We start from the raw sequence: 20,078 nt of genomic DNA, 5'->3' as shown, positions 1-20,078 counted from the left end.
GAAAAAAAACAATTGGAACATAAAACTGATATATAAATATGGTTTAAACTTCAGTTTGTATAAACAGATGTACAATTCACTAGCCGGGTGCATGACCCTCAGAAACTGATACAAGAACCAATACTATGAAGGTCTACCTGCCGCGATTGGGGCAAGCATTTGCAAAGTGTGCTGGATCTCCACAAACGAAACACCTACCAGATATCGGCTCACCAATAGCAGATACGAAAGACACATCATTTCCCCTTCCTCTACTCCGGCCACCCCTACCACGACCACCTCTTCTGCCACCACTGGATGCTGATCTGCTAGTACTTCGTTGTATTGCTGTTACTCCATCATTTGCACTATCTTCCCATCTGCATTGCAGAAAAATGCTAAAAATCAAGCCAATGCTTTAATATCAAGTTTGTTTCCAAAATAAACAGAGCAATCACCCTCTTCTGCCAGTGTTACATTTCCTCCACATAGACCACTTACAAAGTTTAGGGTGCTCATTAGTTAACTCCGCAGGTTAAATACTAAACAGATACCGGTATTGTCTAGGCTCTCTGTACAATAATGTACAAGTATCCTGGTACAAAATTGACCCCCATATGAGATCATTACTGCCCAACGATGATAAGTTTATTCAACCATTATATACAGACACAACAGTAAAATACATGTACAACTCATACCACAACCACACCAACAATGCTTCGAAGAAGATCACACATTTTATAGCTATGTATCTAGCACATAATAAAATTACATGGGGAACCCATATATATTTCACGTACACAAAGAAGTTACACCCCTGAGCTTGGCATGAATAGAACTTTCTCCCTCTATTAGCCGGAGTATTAGCTGTTCGCAAATTGCAAGGTGCACCGCAGGAGGTGCATGGAATTGTAGATTCTCCTGCATCATCACATGAAAACAATAAGGTGAAATGAAATAAGCTTAAGAACGGTGATAAGGTCATATAAATCACAATAGATACATACAAAACTCTAGTCTCGAAGGGATATTTAGTGTTGGCACCAACATGCAGAGAAATTAAACATGTACAAACAAAATAAGGTGTGAGCAATTTAAATATAAACTGATATCAACATGTAATGAAAGTCAAGTATAGACTGTCAAGGATGAGGAAGAAACATAATAAACACAAGAAGCACTGGAGGCAGTAAGGCCCACAAGATTAGGAAAGAACATAGTAAATTCAGAAAACAAGATAATCATCAAACCATCTCCTGCAACAGCTTCCTGCGGTCGTGCATTATGACCTCGTGCATTCTCAGAAGGATATGAACCAGAAGAATGCCTTGTTTGCCAAGATGTCTGATTTCTAGAATCACTTTGTTGGGAAGTGCTGGATAATGATGTATGCCTTTGCGCTCTTCCTGGAACCACAGTAACATGAAATCTCAAGTAGTGATTTGGTACTATTATACGTCACTCTCTGCTTCAAAGGCAAACACTCACTTTTAAAATTATTTTAGGAACTCGATACCAAGGTATACAATATCTGGCACAAGGAACGGAACGTATATTTTTGCGTATGATTATACAGATTTGAGGAAAATTAATATAGTCTAATAACATGCATCTTCAACATACCAGGGGCATTGGAGTTGTTGCGGGACCCAGTTCCACATATTTCCACTAGCTGCTTCAAAGTATCATCACAACCCCCTACGCAGCCTGACAAATTACAACTCAGTTTAGCTTACTTAAAGAAATTCATTCTGAGACATACAAACATCAAGTATCATCAGTTGACTCCAAAAACAGTTCACGTAATACTACCTCCGTGCCTTGAAAATAGAAACTATTTCAATTTTGGTATGTCCCTTAAAAATAGAAACTTTCTAAACTTTCCAATATAGGAAATGGACCCCCCAATCCACTACCACAACTTCCACCACTTTTTCTCTTCCTCTCTCTTACTTTACCCATTTTTCTTTTCCTCTCTTACTTTACCAATTGTGTATTAGAACCCGTGTCGTTTCACAATTTTCTATGTTTCAAAGACAGAGGTAGTAAGTACTGCAAGAAAAGTGGCAGGGATGCAGTAGATTAGTTGGGTCCTTACTCGTTATTATGTTATTTTCTGATATTAAGTTGATTAGGTCATACGTATTATTTTTAATAACTGAATCAAGCCCGTAAGTATATGGTCCTAGGGTTCAGTCAGTTATTTATAAGGCTATGTTTCCTACGTTTCATGCACTCAGAAATATAATTAGAGCTCAGAAAATACGATGTGGCCTCCTCGAGGGAGAGTTAATTTCTGTTCTTTCGTTTGTTTCTTTCTGTCTTGCCACCTTCACTCTAAAAAAAAGAAAAAGCACTGGCAGAGTGGCCCAGAATCTCCTGAAGGCTGAATCTTACCCAAATGATCAACACTGTAGTTAGGAGGTATCTCCAGTCGACGAAATTTAAATTGAATCATAAGAACTGGTCCTGAAAAAATGTTTGCATGTTACCCAAATGATCAACACTGTAGCTAATATATAATTTTTGTTTTCAAATAAAAGATTACACGGATAAATATTCTTATGTGATGAAATCTTAGGTCATATATATTAAGTTCACAACCTAAAGAATCCAAAATTAGATACCTGGAGAGCAAGTACTGCAGATATTTGTGGTAACAATGGCATCAGATACTGATCCTGGTAGCCAAACAACGTTTCTACACTGTAAGATTAAAGTAATATCAGAATTAGCACAGGGGTGATTACAAGGTAACATAAAGCTTTTTATATACCTAAAGAACTGTAAGTGCATTTCTTATCCTTTTTGGTAAGCTTTAGTTATCAGAATTAGAGCTGGAAATTCTTCACACGACACAATAGTACAAACAGACACTAAATAAGAGCCTAGTGTTAGTGTTGTTATCTTTGCATGCAATGTCAACATAATACATATATGACAATTTATTATCAAATGCATGAATTGTATAGTTCTATGGAGGCATTGTCTTATTGTGCAGTATCATGTCTTATCATAGTATTTTGTTTTAATAAATGGTGTACTAGTATATTGTGTCATGTTCATGTCCGCACGGCATCAGCATCGAACACAACATGATTATATGATTGACGACCTAAACACTGCAGTTTCGTACAATAATTGATAAGAGTTGAGTGGATATGAAGTCAAGTATTGTTAACCATCTCTGAATCTACACCACATGTCAAAAATAAAAGGTAATGTTCCAAATTCAATTCAGTGGGCAAATATCATTATATAAAAATTTCAAAGATCATACAAGCTTAAGATATTAACTGAGACTGCAGGCTGATTGTCATGGAACTGTTGGTTCCTTGAAGAATAACTTACATGGATATTCAAAGAAAAGACACTTTAAATTTGATTTAAGTAATAATAAGAACATGGAAACAGACTAAATTGGTTTTATATAGCATATGGAAATTGGATTAGTTTTTTATACAACAGTAATTTGATTAGATATGTAAAATGAACTAAAAAATGGAACTAACAAAAATAAAGTACTACTATATGTTAAAAATATATTTGATGTGTTCAATCAGGTAAAGAATTAAATTAGGATCAGAACTATTTCTTAAAAACTAAGACATCATATTACATAAATATTTATTACAACATCTGAGACAATGGTGATAACAAAACATCAATTTAGTTTTATTATATTTTCTTCAATATTTTTGTTTTAGCAGTGCTTAAAAGCTTAATGGTTCTGATGTTACCAAAGTTCCATTATATTTATGCATAAAAACTCCAAATGCCATTAAAAATAAAAATAGATGTAGGAGTAGTCAAAAGATGTGGGGAAAGATCTAAAACTGCAGCCAACTCTAGGAAATGTACATGATTGACCCTCCAATGGCACAACTTATGTCACTGAACAATATGAATAGCATATTATGATACTCCCTCCGTCCCATTGAAGATGAATCACTTTCCTTTTTAGTTTGTCCCAACTAAGATGACCCATTACTTAAAATGGAAACACATTTATCTCTACTTTATTCCCTCTCTCTTACTTTACTCTCTCCTCTCAACACACAAAATAAATTTGCATAAAATCCCGTGCCGCCCAAGAAAGGGGTCATCTTCCTTGGGACGGAGGGAGTATTATATATAATGATCATTCTTTTCAGCATCATACTCTATTCTGTAGAACATATCAAATTTAATTTTGATATACGTGTAGTGGTTTTAATCATGATATAGCGTAACCAGATTCACAAACTTACTAGCGGGGTGCAAAGAGGTTATTGCACAATATATGGACCGTAAGCCACAATGCTACTCATCTTCAAACATGTTAGCTAGGGATGTATGCTATTTAAGTAAACCACATGAATTTTGAATGGAGCACTTCCTTAAAAAATCAAGAAGACTGATTCTTTTTGAAAGGGAAGTCATGAAGAGAACCTACTTGAGGGTAACCTAAACACCCAACCATGAAGTTTCCATCCTGCAATGGAGAAAAATAAGTCATCAAATGTAGAATTACAAGGGTACAAACTTTATCGTATTCCACTTTATATAGTATATCTATAAAAATACAGATTCTTTGAGGGCCTAAATATCAGCTTACACAGTTTTGTCTAATTATAACAGATGTGATGAGAGAGGTGAGTCAGCAATGTGATGTTCTTAAGCTAATGTGAGCAGATATACGATGAATACCTTCAAGACATTCCATGAATTATGCAATTGGTCCAACTGTATCCTTCTTAAAGATAAGGGCTCAGTAAAATATGAAACAGGTTTATGGCTTATGGCATATTTTAGTAGCGATCCGAGATTATGTGACACATTAATGACCAAGAATTGTGAATTTTAAGGGATAGTTAGTAGTTTAAGTTCGAACTGCAAATACACATTAAGAATGCATCCAAGAAGGAGATACTTTGAAAGTTCAAAATGAAAGCCAATCATAGAAATGGATTCACAACTAACCATTAGACTAGGTTATTTGTAACTCATTACCTTGAACTATGTTAGCATTAAAAAATTGCATAGAAGACATTAAAGGTGTGATGTCCCTAGGATTAATCTAAATAACTCCCATGCGACACATTAGAAGCATTATTCTGAAAAGGAGTATCACCAAATACCGGCTTTTTCTTGAGGACCATATCTGATTCCTGACAAAGGCCACATTTCCGAACAACATCCCCAACTGCATGCTGCTCACTGCCAGTAGATCTATTTGATCTGCATATAAATGTGTTTGTCAGTTAGTTGTAAAGTATTATTGGTTGCAAACAAGAGTGCTGTATTTACCTCTCAAAAAAAACAGCCATGGCTTCAAATAGCTTTCCTTTGTTTAATCTAGCCTGTAAATAGAGCTTATAAACTGAAAGGGGTGGAAATATATATCACAAATAAAAGAGTAGCCGTACATAACTCCACAAGGTTAACAGAAGGCATATCATACACATGGACATTGATTTCACTTACATAGATAAATATAAACATAGAACCTGTTGCTTGACATCCATAGAGTCAATGAATAGGCATCCGACACACCTAATGAAAACTAATTAAGCTCATGTATCCATATGTGTGGCAACATGCTTCTTTACAAGTTCTACATGCTCTATTAACTTTCCAGCATTTTATGAATGTGTAATCTTACTACTGTATGAAAACTAGTGCTTATTTAAGATGTAAACCCATCTTAGCTGCATAACAAGACAACATAGAAGCAGGCATAAACAGTAAAAGTCGATACTGGAGATAGGATCTTCACTAAAGAACACTAGATAAGAAATATCTTAGAGTAGCACATAAAGCCTTACATCCAGAAAGCAGGCTTTCATCCGTTGTAGGCAAGTTTGCAGAACTTCATCTTTTCTCTTTCTACCCTCACTAACTGCTGTCATATCACTTTCCATCTCAGCACGGAGACGTGGTTTCCACAATTCATGACTGTTCCAATCATTAATAAAAGGAAAATAGTGTTTGTAAGTGAGCATGTGTTTGTTTTTTATATCATGATGCATTTTGTTTATCGAAAGAAAAAATGTAATTTCAGATGAAAAGAATGAATCGCAGTTAATAGCATCTTAATTACAACATACAAGTCCCCTTTATAGCTACTTCTGATGTAGTAAGGGATTTTCACTCTTTAACGAATTAAAACCAAAATGCAACTCTGAGCATAACCTTATGTAAATTCCTCACAATCCTCAACGATCCTTCGGTTTTTTTAAGCCAGAAGGTCCAACATGAGGCTGGAACAAATTTACCCCATGATATTTCACCCATTTGTTGGTAAAGACTCCATGTTACACAAAAACAGTTTATATATGTCATGATAAACTATTATTTCTTATTTGCCAACATTAGAGGTCAATTGTCCTTTCACAATGATGAAATATCTTGGTTGCAAGCAACAGTTTCTACAGTCTGGAGAAACTTAAATCCCATTTATTTATCAGATGATCTTGCATCAGATTGACACGCATGATGGCTTAACTCCACTCAATCACCCACCCACCCTTGGGAGAAAGAGACGCCAGTAGAAACCCATCGGACGCAAAAGAAATAAAAGAAAATTTCCAATGAAAATATAAAGATGGGGTAACACAATAAGTTGTAGCATTAAAGAGAAATGATAACTTCTTTAAAATTTGCAGAAAAATAGTTTATTATTCTTGGATCATAATGCTCCATTCTATAAAATCATTTTGCCGCTGTGGAATTAATAAGAATTGAATGCATAACGGGTGCAAAAGTGTCATGCTCTGAGGCGTGATAATAGCACAATTAACTCACCCCATCTCATCATATCCCATGACTAGCGCCTCACCCTGCAATTAATAAAGCTAACATTAGAAGTATGTGGCACATGATTAAAGTTTATTAGTATAATACATGGTTTAAGCTAAAATATTGTTAAAGTGAGAGAAGTAAATGGATAACTTTAGTACAGTACATACGGGCTTCAATAAGAATGTAAATCAGTTGCTTGAATTTTTGAAGTTAAATAAGAGGCAGATGGTGCCATGGAACCTCTAAAGTTTTGATACATATAACCAGATATAGAAACTTGATTTCCTTCATAAATTCTTCAAGCAAGTGATAGATCTAGTAATCTGACTGTATCTTGCAACCTAATATTTTAAGATGCTCAATCAAACAAGATTTATATCTCAGCCACCAGTGAAACAGAAAGTAAAATAGGTTGCTGCTAAGTGACCATCTAAGCTGAATTTCGTAAGCATGGATTTCATACAGGCTTTTAAACAGCAGAATCAGTTTTGGCATTCTAAATGCAACCTATCTAATTGCTAAGTGATGTCTGTGAATAATACACCATCCCGAAATGAGATTACAAGACATCAGATGCACATAAACCTTTGTAGATATTAACCACACGTGTAAAATACTATGTAACATAAAAATATATTGCAACTATAAATATACTTATAGCCCCCCTCCTTCCCACAACCTTGTTAACTTATTCGTGGTGGGCCTAGATGAACTGGGTGATAGGTACTATGATTGCCTGAATCATCAGAATTTACATATCTTTAGTCCTGCTTAAACAATATATTAACCACACATCATTTTATAATGTGGACCCACAATCCACTAACATTACTTCACCACATTTTCCCCCTCTCACCTACTTTGCACATTAAAACCCGTGTCATTTACAACTTTATCCATTTTCCTAGAGATGTAGGAAAGAGTGATGCAATTTCAAAATTTAAAAAAAAAAAAAAAAAAAAAAAAAAAAAAAAAAACTTTGGAAGTACAATTACAAGTTTTGTAGGTGAGAACCGCATGCTAGAGTCTTTAGTGGCATAAAATCGATCTATAAGCTTTTTTATATGATCGTGCATAGTCGCATCTGTTCCAATCTGTGCCTGCAAAAATTAAATGAATTATAAGTCAATAGTCAATATAATTTGTATACATAGATTTCCATGTGTCCCACAAATTAAGACAAATTGGTAAAGAAAATATATATATTCAACCACAACTTACACATTCATTACCTTGTCCATACAACTTAGTAAATCAGCCTCACTTAGAAGAGGAGGAGGTCTGGTCACTCCAGAATCAAGAGTCAATGTAGTTGGTATAAACTGAAACAAGTCATCCAGTATTACATACAAATCATTGTTTGTTAAAAATGCATCAGCCACTTTACAGGAAGGATTCGCCATTAGGATTAAGAGTGTCACTCCCTCCCACCCCAAATCCATACAAAATTGCATCAAAGCTAATATTAGTGAACATGAAGTATAAATCGGAATGACATTGACAAAGTATGGAATCGATCAATAAGTTGAAGAACAGATTGATCATGATGCGCATCATGTTCCTGCCTTTTCCTGCAAGATTTGTTTAAGTTTATCTCTATGTATGTTAGTTTATCTTTCCAAGTTTAAGCATAGTTAAGAGATTGTAGATACTTAGGGGCTTCTTGGTATGATGGAATGGAATGTGATTCCTACTTCCATTCTATTCATTTGCTTGGTGTGATGGAATGAATGAGTGAATGGATGAAAATGCAAAGGAAATCCAAGGAAATTGACATTTCATTCATATCTTCATTCCATTCCAACCTCCATTCCATTCCACGCTCATTCCATTCCATCATACCAAGCATGGCCGTGTTTAACTTCAAATTGGAGTCATTAGTAAAGTCTATATATATTTCAGAAAATCAGAAGTCTTAGAGATGTCGCATTTTCGGAGGCTTTATATTGTAATTGTATTTTTCGTTCAGTATATATTATTTTGGGTCTTTTTTCTGTTATTTTTCAGTAGTTTTGTTGTGTTCCTTATTCTCTGTAGCTAATTATTCATCTCCTCCGGCTTTACTCCTAAAAAAGGGTGTGGTGAAAGATGGTTTCCACCTGTGGCATTGAATCACAAGGCGATGGTCGGGTGAAGGCGGTAGATGCATTTGAGGCAATATTCACAGCCCAAGATGCTAAATTCGCCGCCATGCCACGGATATTAGCACAAGCAGACGATGTTGCAGGAACTTGGCGCTTCCAACAATGCCCAAACTGGTCCAACTGCCATCCTGGCAGCTTGTCTCATGCTTCCACTTCACACACCACGACAAACCTCCTGGTTGGACCTCCCAAGTCACCACGATTCCACACATTGGCATACAGCTCACTATGCTCATATCCCCATGTTTGACGTACTGATACTCTAGGTAGGTTCGCTCGCGCAGCCCAATACTTCCTCTTTAATAAAATCTTGGTCGAATAGCGCGTTGATTTAGCACTCATCGCCCTTTCCGGTCCCGCTTCTGAATCCCAGGAATTAATGGTACGTTTTGGCCTAAATTCAGTGCTAGATAGCTCGAGCCACTCCACATGACCCATGAAGAAAGCCACCGCATCCACAAAAGCCTCGTATGCTGATATATGATCAACTGTTTCCATCTTCTCCGAGAAGTTTGAAAGCCATACATCATATGCTACTCCCCACTCAGCAAATATGGGCAATCTCACTACCGTTATGGCGTTATCAACAAACTGGTGGCAAAGGTCAACGCCCAACAAGGCTCTTCACAACCTCCTACCCAAGGGCAGATCTACTTGGACATTATAAGGGGCAATTGCCCCTCAATATATTTCATTTATACTAAGTTGTTATTCAATTTAAAAAAAAAATCAATTTCCATTATAAATGTCCCACCTCAAACTTGAAAATTTTCTTCATATATATATTTTGCTCTTGCTGAATTGATTCTCTGGCGCCGTCCCTGCTCCTACCTGCGAACTTGTGCCCCATGCAGCACCTATCGCCAACCGCCACCATCCCTTCCATCCTTTGACGAGACTGGCCCTCTAGCATGGCGCTCGATCCGGTTAGTTCTTTCTTGTCCACCACACGCTGATGGATCAAAGGGTGGCCTTGATTGCCTATTCGGGCCCGGGTCTCCCTTGGGTCCAATTGCTTACTCGCTACATGCCAATAATTCTTGGGAATTTTCGAAAAGCTCCCTTGGCTCGCTTCAGGGGAGATACATGGCACTACATCGCACACGCCAACCGTAGCAGAGTACATCACTCTTTCAGGCTTGTCTTGCACAGACCCCTAATGTGCTCGAACGTCACCATCATCATGTCAACATTTTTAGGAGGTCTCAAAGCTGATATCCGCATGCATATTAAAGATACAAACGTACCCAGTTAACGCAATACAGATGTTCAAACGCATCGGTATGGTGTTGTCTAAGTCCTTTGGCAGAGTGTTTGTCCGACATATACGTCGCTACTCAGCTTGACTGAATTCACAATCAGCACCCACAACGGCAGCCAAGTCTGTCAATGCCAAAGGCCACCCGAAGCTGTTTTCCTCCTTGTTTTTGCTCGATGCCAAACAACAAGTTCCGTAAACATCTCGCTGCAGGTACATGTTGTAAGTGTGGGTTAAAATAGAAGTACTAGTCATCAAGGATGACGAGTTGGATGCGGGACACGAATCTTGACCCTAGATTAGACGCTGACACGTAATCGGATCCGGCTTAGTTCACTACCAAAGCGTTATCCGAACTGTCCTCTAATGAGTTGGATAGTTTCCAAACCATGAAATTCCGAGGTCTGCTCCTTTCTACACCGTCCGCCTAATGGTCGATCGCGGTACCAACTACACTTTGTGGCTACATTCTCGGTCATGCTTGAAAACGGCATCAAGATACAAGCCGTGGGAATGTGCTGCACGGTTCGCCTATACATTACTTTCGAGGTGTTTTTGATGGTTTATAGGTCTTTTCTCTCAATAAGGTTGATTTCCTATTGATATTATGCATATCTTGGCTCACGGCAGTTGGGTACATTAAGAAAAATGAGAAGCAACTCTTTATGGAGTTCACATACCACAACCACACGGTTAGACTTCAAGGTGACCCATTGTCCCCCCATAAAGCTTGCTGCCCCACTGAGTTCCATGCACTCACAACTGATTATAGCGGTTGGTTTCTCTGTTCCCTTAATGGTGCACATCGCCCAGCCCCAGCTCCTTCACCTCAGTCGGCCGTCTGTGCACTCACAATCAATAATAGTGGTTGGTTTATCTTATGATTTATGGATTCCTTTCCTTAAGCTTTTAGGATTAAGTTTGGCTTTAAATACCTTGTTGTTAAAAGGGCAGCCTCGTTTAGGAACTTTTGTTAGTATTGGCATTGGCCAAGGACCTCTCACGAGGTAGTTCGTTGTTATTCCTTTCAGTCTGTTTTCATAGTAGTGTTCATTCAGTTATTATTTCAAACAGTCAGAGTCCGTTGTCTTTGGCTTGATTTCTTATGTGACAATCCGCTGAACAGTTGGGGTGTGCGTCAAGGCACCCTAACACATGTGATCCGTCCTCTTAATCAGATACTGTCAAAAGCGCCATTCTGTCCAGTTCTAATCCGCTGCAGTCTTCAAGCACGTATTACTAATCAACTTCTTTTGTGCCAGTCTTCATTACCACCGCCGCTTCACCGTTGATTTCGCACTATGGCCTTAAATACAACACAACGCACTATTGCCCCACAAAACATCACAAGTGGCGATGGTTAATTCAGATGAGGATGTCAAACATATTATTTCCACACACTGCACCAGACATACCCACGCATTCCAATTACGAAATTAATTAATGGGTTTATGTTTCTCAATTTAAAGTGTGATAAAAATTTACTTGAGTCTTGCAGCAACCAGCGCTAGTTGGGTATTGCCTTCCTTCGAAGACGTTATCTATTTATCGTATTTTCTGTTCACTTATAGTACTTCGAGAGAAGGCATGATTTTATCTTTGTGGTGGCTTAATAACTCTTGAGATCCTTGCCGGCATAGTGTGGAATTTAATTGATCATAGGATAGTTGTTATCGAACCCGTAGAATTCTACTTCTATTCTACTTCTCCAATTCTTGGTTTCCATCATTTAATTGTTTGTTTTATTGTTTATGCTTTCAATTTAGTAGAGTTAGAAAACAAACCTTCTTTTTGGTCTAGAGAGTAGAAACAATTGGTCCGTAGTACTTAGGATTAAATCATGGGTCTATGTGGATACAATGCTCTTACTTGCCTAGGAATATAATTACACCGTATACCTGAGGTTAGATCTAGTCTAAAATAAGTCGAGTCAAGTTTTTGGCACTACGCATATAATTTCTCTACAAAGTACTTCAAATATACCATAAACAAAATAAGGAGTAAAAACTCAAGATTAAAGTTGAACAAAAAAGAACAGAAACAAACCTGTTGCCCGTACTGGTACGTCGGAATCATAGAGCCTCCCCATGATTCAAATCGATATACATCCAAATAATTTTTCTTGAAATATGCAGCAAAGGATACATTTAGCAACACCCAAAAAAAACAATTAATGTATCATCTCATTTAAAAAATCTATCAATATTATTATTGTATGCATTTCACATATATATTGAAACTTAAATTAATAGATAGACTCGTTTCAAATCTCACAAACCCACATATAGTGGATTTTGTATTTAAACAGACGCTATGCAATGCATATTTAATCTTGTAAGATACGCATATTCGTAGCACTTGTCACACCAAATAATGGACTAAATTAATGCTTTCAAGCTCTATAATCTAATGCATAATCAGTTTTAGCAAATGCATTTCCAATTATATTTGTGAATATAAGTCATTAAATTATACTTTGAAACTCCTATAAAATGTATGGATCTTCTTATCTTCGCATATCCACATATTAATATATGGAGTACATTGATTATGCAAATTATAATCAATTTATGCATTTCAAATATGTATATCAAATACCTGTGATTATAATAGTGCTTTTATGAATTCCAAGTTAAGCATGCTAATAACATATTTTATGCACACCGAAAATATATAAATTATTCATGGGGATTAATATTGAGATTGCAACAATAATATTTATCTATATTAGCAAGTATGCATAACAAACATACATGATGGTGGATTACAATTTAAAATGATGACATTAAACAGGGGAGACTACAGGCAAAGCTAGGGGCCCGAGAAGGATAGAGAGGCAAAGCTGAAACTCGGGGGAATCTTGATGATAGTGAAGTTTAGTTGCTGGTAAAATAAGTGTCTGGCATATCTCTAGCGTTTTTGATGAACAAAAGCCTCAACACTTTTATGTCATCTGAACCAAAAAGTATAATCTCGGCAACTTAATTATATATTGTAAGACTGTACATATATTTAAAATAATTTTAAAAACCACATCTACTTCCTGTTAAGGTGAGCATTAAGAAGGGGAGGAAACTCTCATTAATAGTGATTGACTATATTGTGAAAAGTGAACTTATAATTAGCTTAATAGCATGAGGGATAGTGACAAAATTTTACATGAAGCGTATCAACCAAAGAAATTATAAGCTAACCCTTGGAATCAAGATAATACTTATTGCAGCAATTTAATTATGATGACGTGTTTGTGAATTCTTTTGTGCTGAACTAATCAGGTGTAACCGTCTAAGTCAATAATTTCCCAGTAGAAAACAACCAAAAATCACATTACGGAGGACTTTAAAAGTTAGGAAACTCACAGCAATTATCACTCTTCCAGATGCAGCAAATTGTTCACCCGCAATATCAATTTCAACGGTAGTTTCAGCACCAATGGCTGGTTGAGAAACACAAGCCAGGAAATGTCGGACAACCAATTCATAAACCTTCTGTTGCACATTAATATTTTACTGAAAATTCAGAAAACCATCCAATCAAAAGATAAAATGAATAATTGAATTTATCAAAAACTGATACAAACATGGTGATCCTGACTCCACCCAGACTCTCCGGCTGAATATTTTGTTGGGTGAATGGGAGGGTGAGCTTTGTCATCATGTCCTCCGATACTAGGATTTCTCCAAAGACGTGCTTCAGGATCCAGTAACCGCTGAGCATATGTGCCCCATACTGGGTGTTCTTGCTGCTCTTGCACCATAGTCTGCACCAGACCCAGAGAACAAAACAAATCAAAACATCAAAACATAAAATAAAAAGAAGCATGCTTAAGTTTTTAACTGGCATGGTTATTATGGGAGAATTTCTGAAACATATTAGTTTGTCATTCTAAATTCTTGGTATTGCCTAATAGCATGCCATGAGTATATTTAACAGATTAAAGTCCAAAATTGGTCGACTACATTTGCCAAGTAAACTTTTTTGTTCTACGCATTAAGTGTGTTAGTTTATGGTCCTAAACAATATATTTTGGGCCATAATTGATAGTCCCATCAAAGTTGACAGTCAACTGCATTTTGACCAGGTTACAGAGTTAATTATCATTCTAATATTGAGCCATTCTGTTCAATTTACTGGAACTTTTAATCTTGTAAGTCAGCCAACAATTATACCCACCCAGATTTTTCTTTTCATGACTTTTCTTACTGTTCTTAATATAGTTGCACACTTGCATTGCTAACTCAATAAACTACTAAAGTCACTGGTAAAAACCATTACTCACTTGCAAATCTGTTGTCGATGAAAAGCTATCAGTCTCTGTACGAGGATAACTAATGAAACCAGCTTGATACAGATCTTCAGCCACCTAGTCACAAAAACAGATTGCAAAACTGTAATCTAATTTAATAATTTAAGAGATAATTATGACCTAAAGCCTGTTATATAAGCTTAACAAATACTAGTTCTCAAGAACCAATAAAATAATTTCATCATTTACAACAAATTTAGCACATAGAACCTGGTGCTACCTACACAAGTTACAAATAAAAAGCATAACATATTTAAGGACATGCAACATTGCATTATGCCCCTGAAATATTTTTATGCGTTGTGATGAAATGGTGCTTCGGTGATAGTGTTACCTTTTCAGCCAGAAAATTAGATATTCAGGAGATAGCATGCAAGACAAGGAGTAAACTAAAATCCAATTCAGTTGAATTTCCCATTGTTCACCAATTAACAAAGCTAGGGTTTTCAAAGACTGCTATAATTATACAACTATCATTTATCAAAAAATACATTCAATAAAGCTTCCCAGATTTACATACATCTTTGTCATTAGAATTTCAAACTAAATGATAATGGATAAAAAAACCGTTTACTGGATGCAATTCCATCCTTACAGGCCAGTGGAATCAATAGTAAATGGTTAAATGAGATGAGAGTAATACAGCATATTTACATCCTAGCAGGAACTCACTTTCATGGTCTTTTCTGAACTCATATGGAAGTAACGTGAAGCACGTTTTTCCAGCTCTATTGTACTCAAAGGATAAGGAGGATACTTAGGCTTCTCCTGGTGTCTAACATTTGTTACCTGAAGGTGAATATCACAAGTAAATAAACCCAATCCAAATGAACAGATCCATTTGTAGGAAGTAGTATTTCTTCAAAGAGACTCACAGTTGCAGTGGGTTCCTGGACACACATTTCATATATTATTGCTGCACAAGTGTATTCAAATAAATGACCTCGCCTGCCATGTGAGAGAATCATAAGATATTTTATTACATAATTTGGTTTCAATATTATTTCAAGTAAGATGAAAATTACATCCAATTAAAGGTAGCAGTGCCTTCTTCTGAATTATGAGTACAGTTAATAGTCCAGAACTCTTCAGGTTGATGAGCTTGGATTTCCCAGAACCTTTCCACAACAAAACCAAGGGTAGGGAACTGCAGAAAACATAGAAGCACAAAGTGTAAACATAATAAATAGCAAACTTTCAGCAGGTAAAGGAAATGAATGTAGAAATTAATTATTGTAATATCCACTGATAAAAAGGAATCCTGTATTTATATTCTGTTGCTTGACGGAGGAACAAGGAGTGTGCCTCACCTGGCAAGGACCATAACTTAAAACAACATTGGTATCATCTGTAGTGGAATCAATTATGAATGCATCTCTCAATAGCATAGTCTGAAACCGTGTGAAAGAAGCTCCAATTCGCAGATCTATTTCCTGCATCACATTATCAGTTTCATAACTTGTTTTGGAATTCTTACATGATTATCAGAAGTAGGCACTTTGAATTTGTCCTACCGGCCCCATTCACAGGTAATAAAGTATACTGACAATGATAAAAAAAAATCAGGATAAATGAGCACTAAAGAACCAAAAATCTTCAAGTAGAAGGTTGAAGAAAACTTTAATCAATATCAATTAATAATCAGGTACAAAACATATGAACTCTCAGTGACTCACTTGTCGAAGATCAACAGCTTCTGCCTGCAATTGATTAGGCGGAGAAAGCCTCGCGATTGCATCATAGATGTCCCTGAGCATCCCAAAAAATCACTTTCAATAGCATGTATTTTTGAAAGAGGAACAGAATAATCAGCTGTAAATGTATGTAAAAGCGATCAGAACCTTTCAGTCAGGGCAGAAAAACGTGCTCTCCAAATGTTAATATTTCGATTCGCTCTCATGCAAATATCAACCACCTCAAATGCTATATTTTCTCCTTCTCTGTCGCAATCAAGCCACAAGATAAGCCACTGACACTTCCTAGCTTCTTCCTCCAGTGTTTTCTGGATGTCCAGTTTATCCTAGATTTCACAAAAGACAGCCAACATATCTTTTTTGTTTAATTGGCATCAGGTGAAACTCAAAACTCATTGCACCAATTATAGCCATCCCCTTCCACGAAATGATAATTATAATCGGTGTCCGAAGAACATAAGCATCATACACATTCTGTTTGGGAAAAGGTCTAAAAATATTTGAAAATGAGTCTCTGTAATTTCAGCACCAATTCAACTTTATTACCCCTTAGACCATATGATTCTTAAAATGTCAATCTCCAGCATTATATATGAAGAAAGGAATTTAGAAATTGATATCTCAGCACAAATTATGCATCCCTTCTCAACTCTTGGATATTGGTCAGAACATTTACAAAATATGCCATACAAAATATTGAAACAAATTGAAATCCTTGAATCGAATAATCACAGCGACCGCTTATTTTATACTGTATGTTTGCTCTTCAACGTATCACTTGGTGCCTTAATCCGTACATGTAAATATATGAAGAGGCTGCTAATTGACAACATAGGAAGGAGAAGCACGTGAATTAACGCTACATCTAGGGTTTAGCAGGTTACCTGAGGCACATATTTCTTAACTGGGGCGTGGTAGAGATCGACGGGGTCACAAGAATGCCACTTGCGATACCTGTCGTCGAATTCGAGCTCCATTAGGTGGCCTGTGACAGAGGTGAAGGACATTTGAATTAACTGGCTCCTAACCACGCAGTTGAATTCGAATATCCTATTGTATCTGGACCGGCCGTCTCTAGTTCTCATCCCGCCGCTCGACGGATTCTTCGAGAGTATACCAGCCACCTGTTTAGCCACTGAAGGCTTCTCTGCCACATTCAGCGCCCTTATTGACCGCCCTCCGCCGCCGCCTGCCATCCCAAAATGCTCGATTCTAATCTCAGCTACACTCAAATTATATTTTTTTATTAAATTCAATGGGAGGGATTTCCCGCTTTTTTTGTTGAAAGGGATAGTGTAATGTGTAACACACCTATTTCCAATATAATCCCTTTCTTTCATTTTATTTTCATTTTTTTATTAATACTATTTAAATTTAAAAAATGACTAAAGTCTAAATTACATTTGCTTTAAAAAAAAATTTGGCCCTTTGCATGAAGATTATTATTTTCTGGTCTCAAAGAATATATTTTGGTCCAAAGTTAACCTTTTTCCGTTAAACTTAACGGTCAAACGTTAATTGACCAAATTTGTGACTCAATTATCAATCTAATTAGTCAGATTAATTTAATTAATTCAGTATGAATATTTATAAAATACTTTTTTTAACCATATCAAAATATATTAATATTCATAACATATTTTAATACATATTGCAAAAAATATTAAAATTAATAAAATATTTTTTTCCTATAACAAAAATAAAATTGAATTAAAATTTTTAAAATATTTAAAACTTTAATAATATTAAAACTTATACAATATTCACAAATTTAATATTTATTATAGGTAAAAAACATAGGTCAAATATTTTATAAATTTTTTTTTGGTAGTAAAAAACGGGAGTAACCAGAAAGTCTCCGAAAACAAAATCACTTATAATAAATTTTAATTTAATTAATTTTTATAAAATATTTCATAAATTGTAAGTTAGTTTTTATTATAGGTAAGAAAAATATTTATAAATATTAATATTAAATTAATTTGAATAATTACATTGATTGTAACATCCCACTTTTTCGAACTCAATTTTTGAGACGTGAAAATTTTTGCATTAAATGCTTTTAATGCTATGATATATGTGGATGAAATGATGAGTGATTTATTGCAATATTCTTTGTGACCTAATTGCAATATGGAGTTGAGTTTGAGTCAAACTTGTTGAATATATGACGTGGCTATTGAATAGTCAATATTGTGGAAAATATGACGTGGCCGTGGAATGGTCAAAGTCGTTGGAAAATGTGAGGTGGAGGTGGAAATTCGAATATGTGAATATTTTGATGCGGGAGAAAATAATATTGTGGTGAATTATTATCCTAAGGGATGAGTGAGAATTTAATAGGAGCATTATTTAATTAAGTGGAATTTTCGACCCCTCCTATTTATTGGAAAGAAATCCTATTTTTCTTGGATTTAATTATTGCTCGGGATAATTATCCAAATTAAACCCAAAGTCCGATTATTCCTTATTTATTTGATGAAGTTTTCGGCCCCTATGTTGTTTCTAGGGGGATTTTCGAAAATCCCCTTATTTTATGGGAGAAGGGAATTTTTATTATATTATTTGATCCCTTGTTTATTCTCTTCCATAAATAAATTCAAAAATCCTAGCATATCTTACCATATCTAAGAAGATCTTGCCATATCCTATTTAAAATAGGATTTTAATTAAATTCCTTGTGGGAGGAATGAAAATCACGCCTATTTCCTTTTAATTGGGGAGAATTATTATTTTATTTTGCTCCGTGATATTTTATTCTACTCCGTGAAATATTCAAATTAAATCATAGGCTAATTTAATAGCCTTAAATTCGAAATCCCCTATTCTCTCAACCAAATTTAACGCCACTTCTCCACCAAATCTCCTCCAAATCTTGATTTATTTAATTATTGGATTATATCTTGCACTCTATAAATAAGAGTGAGAAACCTAACCCTAGCATCACAAAATCACGCCCCCCACTCCCAAATTTCGATCTCTCTCTCTTCCACTCTCCCTCAAATTTTTCTTCTACTTTCTTCATTATTTCTTCATCTTGTGTGAAGAATTGAAGCTAAAATTCAAGAATTTGTTGAAGAATCAAGATCCTACTTGTTTCCTACCGATTGTTCTTTTGAAAATGTATTTTTATTTTGATCTTCTCTTCTTCTACCGATCAATCGGTGTTCTTGAGTCCACATGCATTTAGAATGAGTGAAGGGGAAATTAATTGATGAATGGGATGCACGTGTGTGTGTGTGTGTGTGTGTGAAACCGTGTGGGTGTGTGTTGGTGCGTGTTTGTGTGTGTGTGGGTGGGTGTGTTTTGAAGCACTCATGCGTGACACGATTTGATGATAAATCTGGAGTTGTTGTGCGAATAAAAAACGATATGATAATCGTACTTTGATTTTGGATGATGATATTAACAATTAATCGAGGGGAAGAAGGGAAACGTGGGAACATGCATGATTTTGATCCATGATTGAGGAACATGCATGATTTTGATCCATGATTGAGGAACATGCATGATTTTGATCCATGATTGAGACTTACTTGTAATACATAAATTAAAGGTGAGAACTCGAGTTCACGGAGTGATAACAAGAAGAAGAACATACTTGTGGCCTAGAAATCGAGGTGGGCTTTATTCTTAACTCTCTCTTATGTTGCAAATATATGAAAGTGGAGCGATAAGGGTGGATTAAACTGTTATGTCATGCCTATGATTATGTTGGATATTGTGTGTGCCTGATTGATACGCCCGGATTTTGCACTGTTTTAAGGCCATTATTTGGTCCGTTTTTGTTATCAAAATCACTCTACATGTCCATTATTTGCATATTCTATACATTTTGGTATTTTGACGTGTTTTGTGAGAAATGTGCATACTTGAGCCGAAAAGGGGAGTAAAAACGCATAGTCTGGAAA

At 35.9% G+C, this 20,078-nt stretch overlaps 1 protein-coding gene across 2 annotated transcripts; it reads right to left on the bottom strand.

Annotated features, from left to right (window-relative positions):
- Positions 1-12: 12 nt before the first annotated feature.
- LOC125213492 (DNA topoisomerase 3-alpha) lies at positions 13-17,363 on the bottom strand. 2 transcript variants are annotated; one of them, XM_048114069.1, is made up of 24 exons: positions 17,052-17,363; positions 16,315-16,493; positions 16,150-16,222; positions 15,784-15,906; positions 15,499-15,620; positions 15,349-15,421; positions 15,146-15,262; positions 14,447-14,530; positions 13,748-13,927; positions 13,527-13,655; positions 12,214-12,288; positions 7,998-8,087; positions 7,761-7,865; positions 6,769-6,803; positions 5,790-5,919; positions 5,272-5,324; positions 5,103-5,202; positions 4,418-4,456; positions 2,610-2,688; positions 2,380-2,451; positions 1,606-1,689; positions 1,233-1,388; positions 783-903; positions 13-359 (listed from the first exon to the last, which is right to left on the bottom strand). In XM_048114069.1, exons 1-24 carry the CDS (start codon positions 17,361-17,363, stop codon positions 134-136), a joined length of 2,757 nt encoding a protein of 918 aa, XP_047970026.1. In that variant the 3' UTR covers positions 13-133. The 2 variants fall into 2 exon arrangements, with proteins under 2 accessions (XP_047970026.1, XP_047970036.1); XM_048114079.1 differs by lacking the exon at positions 13-359 and adding an exon at positions 369-574.
- Positions 17,364-20,078: the final 2,715 nt, after the last annotated feature.

This window comes from Salvia hispanica, chromosome 1 (assembly GCF_023119035.1).
Source record: "Salvia hispanica cultivar TCC Black 2014 chromosome 1, UniMelb_Shisp_WGS_1.0, whole genome shotgun sequence".
Classification (NCBI taxonomy): domain Eukaryota; kingdom Viridiplantae; phylum Streptophyta; class Magnoliopsida; order Lamiales; family Lamiaceae; genus Salvia; species Salvia hispanica.
Note: the sequence above shows the minus strand (reverse complement) of the source record. Positions and strands in the feature narration are given on the sequence as shown.

What these genes read in the sequence shown, in the direction of transcription:
- LOC125213492 (XM_048114069.1), bottom strand. Translation starts at nt 17,363, where the DNA reads ATGGCAGGCGGCGGCGGAGGGCGGTCAATAAGGGCGCTGAATGTGGCA. An exon ending in GGTGGAGTCAGGATCACCAT is followed by an intron (nt 13,656 to 13,747) that starts GTTTGTATCAGT and finishes AATGTGCAACAG; the next exon opens with AAGGTTTATGAATTGGTTGT. An exon ending in TGGTCCTCAAGAAAAAGCCG is followed by an intron (nt 4,457 to 5,102) that starts GTATTTGGTGAT and finishes TCTCCATTGCAG; the next exon opens with GATGGAAACTTCATGGTTGG.